We start from the raw sequence: 13,618 nt of genomic DNA, 5'->3' as shown, positions 1-13,618 counted from the left end.
AACTAAAAATGTTTTAATGATGCAGTACAATAAACTAACAGTGTAATTTTTTATTTAACTTATCCATATAATTTATGATGAAATTTAATGACCTCCAATACTGGTTGTGCTTAGTAAAACACCAATAAAGGGAAAATACAAAAGAAGATGTTTTGAATTGGAAAATTATTTTCTTATATTTTAAGTAATCCCTGTCTCTGTCCAAAACTTCAACATTTTAAGCTTATAAATTTTTTAAAATTTAGACAAAAGATGTAAAGACAACTTGGTGGTAAAAACTAATAAATGAAAACAATTTAGAAATCTAACCTCCAAGAGATGAGTTCCCTAATTCTGTTTCTCCAATCTATCCTGGTCAAATAATCTTGAATAGTAAAAATATTTATGTAAAAAGAATGCAACAATTTTCAGTATAACAAAATTTATGCCTAATTCAAATGTCCCATGATAAAAGAAGGGTTAGGTAACTGGGTAATATACTTAAACATCATGGTACTAAAATATAGCATGAAAAAGAATGAGTGTGAAAAAATTTAAACTTAGTTTTATCTTAATTATTTTAAAGAATTCATAAAAAACAAACTAGAAAGCAACATGCCAAGATTTTACATATAACCCATGGCATTACACATTTTAATTTTATGTTTTTTACTCTGTTTTTAAAATTTTCAATATTAAAAAAGTGTATTTCAGGTTGGATTTGAGGAACGAAATCATCTTAAATGATAAAAGCCAATAATAACTATGAGGAAACTGAGTGCTAAGAATAGGTCACAGATAATTATGTCAGAAGGCAAAGGCCTACTATTTTTGGCAAATTACAAGAGTTTTTTTTTTTTTTAATTCATTTAATTTATCCAGACACTAATGTTACCTACATAGTGTTACATGCCTGAATTATTGTGTATGTATGTAATCACACGCTCTATTTACAGGTATTTAGGACATAAATTCCCTAACTTTGTAGAATTAATTTAAGTAATAATTAGTTTAATATATCACTGTAGGTGAAATAAAAAGCAACATATTGATAGAATTATAACTTACTGTGGTAGCACAATGAATATCTTTCCATACTGTGGCTTCCCTGGAGAGATCAGAGGCTTCAAACAAATTATCGAGAATCACTTCCCCAATCATGTCATGTCTAGAAAATCTGTCAAAATCATATACACTGAAATGTAGCTTTCGGTTGCTTAGTTGATCATATGCTACAGGAAATTGAAAAGTTTCATCAAACAGAGGATTTAAAGTCTTTCGGTGTACACGGGTCTGATATTTCTTTTTCCTATCTGGAAGAAGGTACATCTTCACGTAAGGGTCAGAAGTTCCTGTAAAATCTTTAGCAGGGAGATCTAAGGCTTTGATAATTTTAACAACTAGAAGTTCATTTTCATAATCATACTGGAGCGTAAAGTTAAGCTTCCCACAGGTTTTGACATCTTCTTTCCTGTTGCCCTCAGAGTCAACTGATTTCTGTTTGTAGAGCTCTGGTTTTATTCTCCCAATGCTGGTTGTTGTTTCTCCTCTTTGTAAAACAGGTTCTGTGCCCATGCCAAAATCAACACTGGAAACTTGCATTTGCCTTGGGAGATGTCTTCTGAAGGAATTGTGGCTGTAAACACACACATACACACAAAATCATTTAGGTCAATCATTTTGATGACAGTATTACTCCGGCAATAAACTCTCCCCTACATCCAGGATAATAAAAGTGTTATAATAAGCAGATGCTCATGTGCACACACATACACACACACACACACACACACACACACACACACACACAATCAGAGTTACTTCTGAAAAACCAGAAATGCAGTTTTCAAAGGAAAAGTCTTCTAAAGTTATATAAACACCTAAAACACACAAATGTACATTTATATGAGCTTTTGGAATTTTTACTTATCATCATAGGCACATAATTACCCAAAAAGTTCAATATTCAACAAAATATTATAAATGTTATCAATCACTTGGGTGTATCTAGATGTAAACATTATGCAGACAAATCATTCAGATAGCTGGTTTCTTTTCATCTGAATACTTTGGTTTTATCAATTTCACATTTTAGTGATGACAATGTTAAAACACATAGGTCCACATATTCTCACACAGTGTTATTTAAGGTAACTAAATGAATATTTACTTTTTAAAACAATATATACTTAGTGATAGCCAAAATGAGTACATTTTCTTTTTCAAAATGAAGTGGGCTTTAGGAATTCTTAAGGATTAAAAAAATGGAGCATTTAGAATTTGGGGCTAAATCATATTTCTTAAAATTCAAACTGAATTTCCTATAGTCACTTTACTATTTATCTTGCCCACATTTCCAGTGCATTAGACATATCAATTTACTAATGTCTCATAAATGTGACTTGCAATAAAACATACGTATACTTTCTTTATGATTTCCAGCATCAGCTATGTCAACTTAAGTATTTCCTTAAGGTCTGGCCTCAGGTCTTTGTTCTTATCTCAGTCATTCTTTTAGACTAATAATCAGTTCTTGGGCTATGATTATTATCTTGAATCTGATGATTCCTATATCCCTGATCAGATAGATTAAATTCTAGTTCCATATCTCTTTGTCTTCAAGGGAGATTTCTAAACAGATATTCTAATTTTGCCCCAAACTCAAGCAAACTCATTATTTCTCTACTTTGCTTTCAAAGTAGTTCTCTGACATAAGTGCTAACATTTTCATCAGTCACTCATGCTTGGAAACCTGTAGTATTCTTTGAATCACCCTTCCTTTAATTCATGGGATTTACTCAATCTTCTAAGACCCGTTGATGTTTGCTTTGAGACATATCCATTTCCATTTCTACTTGGTCCAGATCTTCATCCCCTCATACATTGCTTTCCACAGTATCCTTCAGCTTGGTTTTCCCTTGTTCAGCTCTCTCTTACACTCAATATCTCTCCAGCATTTACTTCAAAATCCTTTACTCACTTATGTTGTTTATTACATCGTCTACATCTTTTACAGCATTAATACTGAGGGCATTGCTTAGTTCATAGTTGACTGACTGATACAAATGTACAGACTGATTTAGGAGGAGAAGAAAATTAATCAACATCCAGAAGTGTGATACCTGGGCATGATACCATTTAAGAGGTAGTTAGAGGAGCTGAGGATGTTGAACCTAGAAAGGAAAGGAAAAAGCAGAGGCAAGAGCAACAATGGGATTGACACTAATAATTCTCTAATATTTTAAGGAACATCAAGACAGAATAAATAAGAATTTATGGAAGTTATAGGTGGATTGACTTTAATTTAATATAAGGGAATGTTTAAAAATATCTAGAGCTGTCCAATATGGTGAAATAATGAACTTTCCTAAACAGGAAGTGTAGAAAACGATTAGATGTTGAAGGAGAAGATTTCTGCCTCAGGTGAGATGCTAGACCACTAAGTATTTTCTAACACTTACTTTCTATGATTCTGTCATTCTATGATATTTTAATAATTTTATGACCCTAAATAGTCAACATATATTATTATGCATATTAACAAAATGAAATTTGTATAAGTCAGAATTATAATCAGAGGGGTTCCAAGTTCACTCTCTTACATTTAATGATCTTATTTTCTATAACTGGACTGGAACACTGAACAATTGTTTAAATACTATAACAAATCCTTAGAGCTATATATTGAAATCAATCTAACTCTGTATAGACTCCTTTTATACAAATAAAGAAAACAAATCAAAATGATCTGCAAAAATATCAGCTACGCTTCATCTGTTACTGTCTTATTGAGAGACTACTCAAAATTTTTTAAAAAGACAAATATTGCACATATATTGAATTAAGATAAAGATGAAACTGGTAAAATGCTGAACAAGGCCTGCCACAGGTGAAAATACACTGCAGCATTTTTGCATGATCTCTTCATCAACATTCTGCTTAGTGGTCTTGTCACCAAAAAGGCCTTCAGTGTGCTGCCATAAAGAGTTATATAGAAGACAGAAGAAGACAAAAAAAGATCTTCCAGTATCACATAAGAATTGGAATAGAAGGAAATGATATCCAGTGACAATTTGGGGTGAAATAAAAGGTGAATAATAAAAGCCAGAAAAATTAAGGAAATTCACAATATACAATTTCCACAATAAAAAATATAAAGTCTGACCTTGCTCCTCAGATTTTGCCTAAAGGCTAAAGTACTATGTGCTTACTATGTGGCAGGAACACTGTGAATTCTTTATCGGTTTCCTTGCTCTTCATGTTACCCTATGAGGTATTTACCACAATGGTCCCCATTTTACAAATGAAGACACTGAAGCACAAGAAGTAACTTATTTGAAGTCACAGAGTAGCCAAGTGCTAAATCTGAAATTTGACTAATTTGACCAAAGTAGTCTGGGTTTATGGGCTATACTGTTAACGCCATGCTATAATATTATTTATAGGGTAGCTATCTCATTTGATTAAATCATTTAAAATTAATATTAAGTAACCATACTTTTTATATAGTTTTTTCCACTTAAACATTATATTTAACATAATTATTTAATCCACTAAGATCCAAATAACTTCAACTGTATTTTTAGAGATTTTTTAACTTTTTGGCTAGTTACCATAAATTGAAAGGGAGCAAAACGTGTAATTTGCAAATAAAATTGTATCAGACATGTACAAAGTCCTTATCAAGCCTATATAGTTTTCATAGCTTTTATTTTATAAGAAATACATGTTTTAAAAATATTAAGTAGAAAAGTAAAACCGATTAGGCAATTTATGCTATATTAAATACTCAAAAATAATTAAGTTTAAACTTGATCATACTTGAAAAATTATTTCCCTATAAAGAAACACGCTAGGACTACTTTATCTCAGATGACAGAATTAGCTCCTAATTAAAATTATAATGAATTTAAGACCCAATATTTTATTTTCAGTAGCTAAGTGAGTATGTAAAAGTCTTTACTAACTTACTTAAAGCTTGAAGTGATCTGTTTCCTCAGATTCATCCTCAGATTGATCTCATTTTAATGCACTGAAATGTATTTTGTCTCTAAATATATACCAGATATACAAGATCTGGGTCTTAAATTAGGGTCAGGGAATTTATGAAAATAATATAAATCAAAAAAGCAATACAGGTAGTATATGTTTTTGTGACTTATTAAAGGGGGCTAATATATAATCCAGTTTATATATTCATATTCCTAAGATTTTTAGAATATTTTATTAATCTTTCTGCCAAAATCACTTTCACTTATCCAATAATTTTTATTTTTTTAAAATTTTTTGTGAGCAAGAAACCCCAACAAGTTACTTCCTTATTTTTACAAATTGATCCATAATTTTTCCTCCTTTATGCTTTTCAGCATAATAAAAATTTAATCATCTATCTTCTCTCTAAAAAATCAGTAATTTCTTTCTTATGCTGCTGAATATAATTGCGTATCTGTAAAACACATTCTCACAGAAATCAAAGAGTAGGAACATTTTTGTTCTAGTAAGCCAGTGCCCTAATTATAGAGTAAATAGTGCATGTTCTAAGTCACAGTTTAGCTAGTCAGTTAACAGAAGCTTTAATTATTACAATGTTAAACTATTGCCATGACAACACAGATCTTCTTTATTTTTTGGCATTTTTTTCTCTTTTGGAATGACAATGGTAAGTGGCTATTTAGTCTCATACAAATATCCAACTGATTAAAGTACAAGCCCATTTGACTATTACTGATCCCATCCTTACCCTTCAACCCTAGAAAGGCACCTCATAAGCACTCTTCCAGATGGAGGAGGAAGAATTTTTCCCAACTTACCTGGAATATCTGACTAGATATAGTCAATATTACTTGATACCATAGGAAGAAAATGTATTAATAGGGTAATTTTCAAATATTTTTAACCAAGAACTCCTTTCTTTCAAACACAAGCAGGGATCAGAAGTTGAATATATGGGAACAGAGCTGATTTGGCTAACATGTGAGTAGAGTCCTTCAGTCTCACTGGAAACCATGCCTATTTTCCCCCACTACCCAAAAGAAAGCATTTGAAGAGCATTACATTGAGACAGAAAGAATACTAGATTGAAATCAGACATCCGTTTGTCCATCCCCCCTGTGGAGTGAGGGCAACTTTGGGCAAGTCACTTCTCTTGTTTGAGCTTTATTTTTCTCATCCATCAAGCAGTCCGTTCACAGTTAAGGAGGTCAAATGAGATAGTACAGATAACTTTGAAACTTAACATTTTTCATACTGATAGTAATTACCATTAGAGTTCAGGACACAAGGGCTGAAGGGTGAATGCCATGATGAACTCTGGTTCTGACAATCTCAAATCTAGGTTTCCTGTTTGGGGATGCAGAGCTGGCATAAAATCATTGCTGTGTAAGCATGTCCTGGACTTTCACCCCAGACAACAGATTTCCTCAGATTCACTGACTTCCTAGCACCCAGCAGTTCTTTCTTTTCTAAGTGGGAAACCTATATCCTCCTACTCTTATTCCTAGGGCATCAAGTAATATTGACTATATCTAGTCAGATATTCCAGGTAAGTTGGGAAAATTTCTCTATATAAGTATAAAATTTACCTTTGATATTGCTTGAGAAATCAGAGGGGAAAAGCGAAGATATATGTAGCAGCATTTTATTTGTTTATTCAACAGTTTATAAGGAATTCTGTTCTCCTTGCTTTAATACTGACATTTATATTGAAAACTATCAGCAAATAGTTAAAAGTTATCCTGTTTCATAGCTAAGGAGGCTCGAATAGTAAGAGTAAATCAATTTTCTGGTAAACAACATTTTCATCTTTGTTTCCCATTTCTTCCATTAAGTTTGAAAAAAAAGGACAAGAGCTATTCAGCACAAAAATATTGAGCATATTGAGAATTTAAAAAAAAATTCATTGTCTTATGTCAGCAAAATCCTCTTGGTTCACTAACACTCTCTGTGACTATGTTTTTGTTTTAATTCCTAACAATGCACAAGTTTCTTCCAACTACTTTGTTTCTAGGTGCTCTGAATTCCTCTGCTTCAATGATGGTCTCTACTTAACTCTGTTACTACCATGTGCATAGCCAGATTTTGCAGTCAACATTAGCTGCAAACTCCCCACAGTCCCAACTTCATGCATGTTCTCTGTTGAGCAACACCTCTGTCCAGCTCACACTCTCTTACACTGTTTTTCTGTTATGTATACAAACAACCTTTCCGACCCACAAGAATTTCCATTTCATTGATTCTATCACTATTTCATAATCCCTAGTTCCTTGATGTCATTTTCTCCTTTTTGACCGGTTTCAAATCCATGGTTAATCATTAGAGCCACTCACACAGTGCATCCCCACTTCCTTTGTTGCTCTCTGCCTTCTTAGTTGCAGGGCAAAACCACAGTCCTGGTGGAATTCAACTTTCCATCTCTACACCTGTATAGATGCAAATGAATATAACTAGAGAAAATCATAAAATAACTCTCACTGTTCCACTTTAAATTCATTACCACATCTTCATGTAGAGCCTGATTCATTCTTCCTCTCAATTGCTTAAGATTCACAAGAAGACTATTTCACACCGTCTCACTTTTCTTCAAATCTCTATCACTGTCTTCATTCCCAATCTCAATTAATGACCTCGCTTCCCATTTCATTAATGAAATTAAAACAAAGAACAGAAATCTTCCAGATTCCCACCACCTCATCAACCTTCTTATCAACATTTGTACTGTATTTTTTACCTTCCTGATTGATATTAATTAATCATGCTGTTACCTAAAGCCAGTTCCTCCACTTATGTACTAAAGCCCATTTTCTCTCATGTCACTTTCAAGAATGGTCCTCTTTGATTCCTGCTTTATTAATTCTGCCTCTTACTACCATCAGCACATTAGGATACTGTTATTTCTGCTATCTTAAAGGAAACTTTTTCCATTCACCCCACTTCTCTTTGTACTGCTGTTTCTTTTAAGACATTTGCAGCAAAATTTGGTGATTTCACCTCCTGGTTTTGAACGCCGTCTCTAAGTGGATGCCAACATTATGTATCACAGATTTTCTCCAGAATTCCAGTCATTATCTGGTTGCGTACTAATTTTTCCACTTAGACTTCTAACAAAATCCTTAAGCACAACAGTTCCAGGTCTTGTGTTTGTGGCTCTCAAACTCACTCCATTCACAGTATCATCTTTCTCAATTTGATCTTTCCAGATGCTCAGGCCAAAACATCGGAGTCATTCTTGACTCTTCTCTTTTTACTCATATGCCTAAGCTAATGTGTCATATACTATTTTTTCTATCTTTAAAATATATCCTGAATCAGGAGTTCCCGTCGTGGCGCAGTGGTTAACGAATCCGACTAGGAACCATGAGGTTGCGGGTTCGGTCCCTGCCCTTGCTCAGTGGGTTAACGATCCGGCGTTGCCGTGAGCTGTGGTGTAGGTTGCAGACACGGCTCGGATCCCGCGTTGCTGTGGCTCTGGTGTAGGCCGGTGGCTACAGCTCCGATTCAACCCCTAGCCTGGGAACCTCCATATGCCTCGGGAGCGGCCCAAGAAATAGCAACAACAACAACAACAACAACAACAACAACAAGAAGACAAAAATATATATATATCCTGAATCAGACAGTTCTCAGCATCATTAAATACTACCTCCCAGTCTGAACAACCATTATTTCTGGATTACAGTTTACACAGTGGTCTTTTTGCTTCTATTCCTTTGCCTCCAATATTTATAGTCAAAACAACAGAGTAATACTTTCAAAACATAAGTCAGATCATGGCATTCCTCTGACTAATAACTCTCTGGTGGCTTCCCATGTTACTCAGAGTAAATCCAAAAACAGTTTAGGTCCTGGTACCTTCCTGATTTTTCTTCTAGTATTCTCCACCTTGCTCTCTCTGCTACACCCACACTGGATTCCTTGCTGTGGCTGGAACACAGAAGGCTGGTTCCACCTTCCCGGCCTTTGCAGTGGCTGCTTCCTCCACAAGAAAAGTTCTCCCCAAACACCTACATGGACCACCATTCCACCTCTTCAAGTTTTTACTGAAATGTTACCTTCTCAGCAAGTTCTATCCTGACTATCAAATATTAAACTGGTACACTGCTTCCCAATCATACCTACCACTCCTTTTGCACTATTTGTACTATTGTTTTCTATAGAATTTTTTATCTTCAAAATCATCGAGTAATTTACTTAATTGTGTGTTTGGTTCCTCTCTATAAGAAAGCAGGTGGGCATTTTTGAGTTTTGTTCCCCGATGTGTATCAAATGTCTAGAAAAATGCCCAGCACATAACAAGCACTCTATAAATATTATTGAATAAACAAATTAATTAAAAATTCCCCCAATTTAGCCATATGACTAACAATCCAATAATAATAAATGTTATGTGCAGAAAAATTGGTTTTATTCTCAATTATGTGATATCATGATTAAAATTAATTGAAATAACTTATCTTTATTCTGTTCAAAGATTTGCGGGAAACTTGTTCTTTAATAGAAGTTAATGAATGTTGTTATCCTGAAAATACTTGATCTTTCATCATGTTAAAATATATATATACAAATTACAAGAGATGATAAGCAATTGCTTTTGATCCAGCATATATCTAAAGGAATACATATGGAGTATTAGGTTGGGAAACATCTCTTGGTAGCTTTTGATCTACAAATAAAGTTGTAAAAACATAATATTTTATGTTAAAGAAAATAAGTAATATAGAATAAAGCCTAAAAGGTTTTTGTAAAAATATCTCAATAACAACTTTTAAGAATAAGTCCAAGAACATTCTGGTTGATATTACTATGTCCCTATAAGGTCTTTTGACCTTAATTATGTATTCTAGCTCTAAATTTCTATGCTCAATGTGTCATTTCGGCCTTCCCTTAATTGGAATTATGTTTGCTAGCTATCATGAGCCTTTTCCCTAGTGAGTTCAGTAGATTTTGAGGAAAAATGGGATGGTTCTCCAACTGAGTGCACCTAACACCTCCTGTGCCTCTGCATCTCCTTGAGCATACTACAAATAGTCTATTGAAATCATCTGTTTTCAGATCCATCTTCCATTTCCCAACCCTTTTACTAGGCTGTGGTCTTTAGAGTGGCATAAACTAAATATTATTCATATTTTCATGAATTTCATAATAAACATATGCTGAGATTCAAGAAATGTCTGTTGGAGTTTGTAGGAAATAATTTACTCCAAGATTCCTGTGACTAATGAAAGTCAGCTTCCCAAGAACTATTTGCACTATGAAGGAGGTCCCAATCAATTTATAATTAGTGCTTGTAAAAAGAAGATACTATTTATTAGTGCCAGAAAACAAACTTTTCAAGTTTGAGTATATTTTGCACAGTTTTTCTCTGACTTTGGTTCAAAAAGCCACCCCATTTCAGAGAAGAAGTTAGTTTATACACCAAAAATATGTTTTATAAAGGAGATATTTAACAACTTCAAGCATCTGCACAGCATGTTTTATGAACTTTTATTTCATGGAGATAAATCTTAGGTTCACCCATCGTTCTGGTCACTGCTTCTTGATATCCTAGCAAGTTAAATAGCTTTTAAATTCTTCCTTTGTATAACATCTTGCTTCCCACATCTTATGGTATCTTGGAATAAAAACTTCAATTTTTGCAATCCTTTAAGGAGAATTAAATTTTAAAAATATCTGTTAAGGAGAACTATGCAATCCAGTTTTACATATTTTTACATAATTCATTTCTCTTAAAACAATGTGTATTGAATATTCTTCCTGATTTTATGTCTGATGATTTTAAGAATTACTTTTGTACCATCTGATCTAGTGATCTCACTCCTGAGCATGCTTCAGAAGAAAACTATAATTCGAATATATACATGCACCACAGTGTTCATTGAGGCACTATTTCCATTAGCCAAGACATGGAAGAAACATTAATGTCCATCGACAAATGAATAGAGACACACACACCCACACACACAGCAATATTACTCAGCCATAAAAAAGAATGAAATAATACCATCTGCAGAAACACAGATGAGCTTAGAGATTGTCATACTAAGTGAAGTAAGCAGACAAAGAAATATCATATATCTCATACATGTGGGATCTAAAAAAAAAGACACAAATGAATTTATTCACAAAACAGAAATAGGCTCACAGAGAAAACAAACTTATGGTTACCAAAGGGAAAAGGTGGGGAGGGATAAATTAGGAATTTGGTATTAGTATATACACACTACTAAACCTAAAATATATAACCAACAAGGACCTACTATATAGCACAGGGACCCAAATGCAATATCTCATAATAATCTATAATAGAAAAGAATCTGAAAAAGAATATATATATATATATATATATATATATATATATACACACACACTCTATACATATATATATACTATACTTACATATATATAACATATATACTATATATATATAACTAAATATCTTTGCTGTCCCTAAAACTAGCCCAACATTGTGAACCAACTATGCTTCAAAAAATTACTTTTCTAAAGAGCAACTATAGCTAACTGTAAATTCATCAGCACATATGAGTCAACAATATTTTTCCATGTCATGATTTGTTCATGTTCAATTGGATCAGTCACTAGCTTTCCTAATTATTTTTAATGGGTACTTAGAAACCTAATAGCGGCTAACCTACGTAATTTCTCATCCTTAAATTATTTTGCCACTTACAATTCACCTCATTTCACACTATTAATGAAAGAATGAAAATTGGTGCGTATGCTCATCTATGGGAGTATACCATCATTAGCCTCTTCCTAATATTACCTCTACTTATCTCACCATCTGATGTTGTCATTAAAGGAGAAAAGTGGAGAGATAATCAATCAATCAATCAAAACCACTCACTTGATGCTAATTCTGCAGCTACAAAGTAATGGAAATTAGGAACACATTAAAGAAATTTATACAGGCTTGTTCTCTGAGAACTTAGCATCTCAGATTTGGCAAACAGCTAGAGCTCAACATTAAGACAATAAATAATTGCTAGACTCTAGGCTTTAAAGCAAGGCTTTGCTTTTGCTAGGCTTTAAAGCAAAATAGCTTATAACTGGACAGAATAAAGGACACTCTCAGATGCATTTTCCTTTCCTTAAATATTTTACAGCAGATAAAAAAGAGGTTATAATTTGGACAAGGGAAGCAGCATAAGCAAAATTACAGAGGCTGAGGGTCAGGATCTACAAGAGGATGATAAAAAGACCAAGCCCCTTCTAATTGGCAAGCATGAAAGATCCATTTGGATAGATAAGATGAGTCATCAAACTCATTTACTGATTTTTTTTTTTGTAAATCAACAAATATACCCTGAGTTCTATAGTGCTTTGTCTAGGTGTCAACAGCAATACAGAAGTGAAACGGGCTTATTTTTTTGACTAGGAAGGCCCAGAGTAGAGTTATATGTATGGAACAATATGGGCCCAAATATTACAATGATAGCTTGGTGTCATCAGCTTGTAGCAGTCTGGCTTTTAAAAGGTTTGGACTACATTCAGAATGGATAAGCAATGAGATCCTGCTGTATAGCACTGGGAACTATGTCTAGTCACTTATAATGTAGCATGATAATGTAAGAAAAATAATGTATACATGTATGTAACTGGGACAACTTGCTGTACAGTAGACAATTGACAAAACACTGTAAACCTGCTCTAATGGAAAAAATAAAAATCATTATAAATGAAAATAAATAAATAAATAAAAGGTTTGGAATAGACCTGGAATGAGTGAAGTGTCACTCAATGTTTTTTTTTGTTTTTTTTTTAATAAGAGATCTTAGATTCTTCCTTTATAACTTTTCTCAGGTTTCTATCTTTTGTTTTTTGGCAATTGCCTGATTTTTATCATGCATGAACTACTACATTAGTTTCAAAATAGATGTCTTTTTCTACAGTCTGTCCTACAAACTGTTGTCAAATTAACTTTCCTAAAACACAGCTCTTTATTCAAGGGACTCTTCTGCTGCAAATATTTTGACAAGACAGACCTTGAACATCTTGGCCATGATTTCAAGTCCTTCTCAGACTTTAAATCTGGCTGACTTTATCTTCCATTATTCCTCAGCTGACCTCTATTTTCTGACCAAGGTTAACTTACTTGTAGTTTCCATAGCAAGATTTCCTGTCTTTTCACATTAAATGTTTCCATCTGGAATGCACACCCTCTTCCAATTGCCATTTTGTGAATTCCTATTTTCCTTTGGCTTTGGTTTAATGGCCCTTTTTCATGGCTTAGCTGGAAATGATTTTTCTATTCTCTTAATTCCACATTCTCCATCACACAGTTTGTTCTCTGCATATGTTGTGGATTTAACAAGTTAATAATAAGAAATACATAGATACCTGTTGGGTTGTTGCCTACCAGCAGGGTAATGAGGCCAAGAGTCCAGGTATTTGAAAAGGATGATGAAAACTTGGGAAATGTGGCAATTTCCAGCAATACTGTTAACTAATCATGATGTCACTGAAGTATAGAGACAAATAAAACTTGAGAAAATATGTGGTGTTTGTCATCTATCATTTGGGCCAAATAAAGGGAGTCCCAACACTACATTAGAACTGGGATAATCTGATAAGATGAGGAAACCAAACATTAAAGTTCAATTTATTGTGTATGTATATGGGGGAG

At 33.5% G+C, this 13,618-nt stretch overlaps 1 protein-coding gene across 1 annotated transcript in view; it reads right to left on the bottom strand.

The window, feature by feature from the left end:
• Window positions 1-13,618, bottom strand: part of SYT10 (synaptotagmin 10) — a 62,600-nt gene that overhangs the window by 29,493 nt on the left and 19,489 nt on the right. Inside the window, exon 3 of the mRNA XM_047788536.1 lies at window positions 1,048-1,615. Within this exon, the coding sequence (XP_047644492.1) occupies window positions 1,048-1,615 (568 nt within the window). The remainder of the gene's footprint in view (window positions 1-1,047; window positions 1,616-13,618) is intronic.

Source organism: Phacochoerus africanus, chromosome 7 (assembly GCF_016906955.1).
Source record: "Phacochoerus africanus isolate WHEZ1 chromosome 7, ROS_Pafr_v1, whole genome shotgun sequence".
NCBI lineage: Eukaryota > Metazoa > Chordata > Mammalia > Artiodactyla > Suidae > Phacochoerus > Phacochoerus africanus.
Note: the sequence above shows the minus strand (reverse complement) of the source record. Positions and strands in the feature narration are given on the sequence as shown.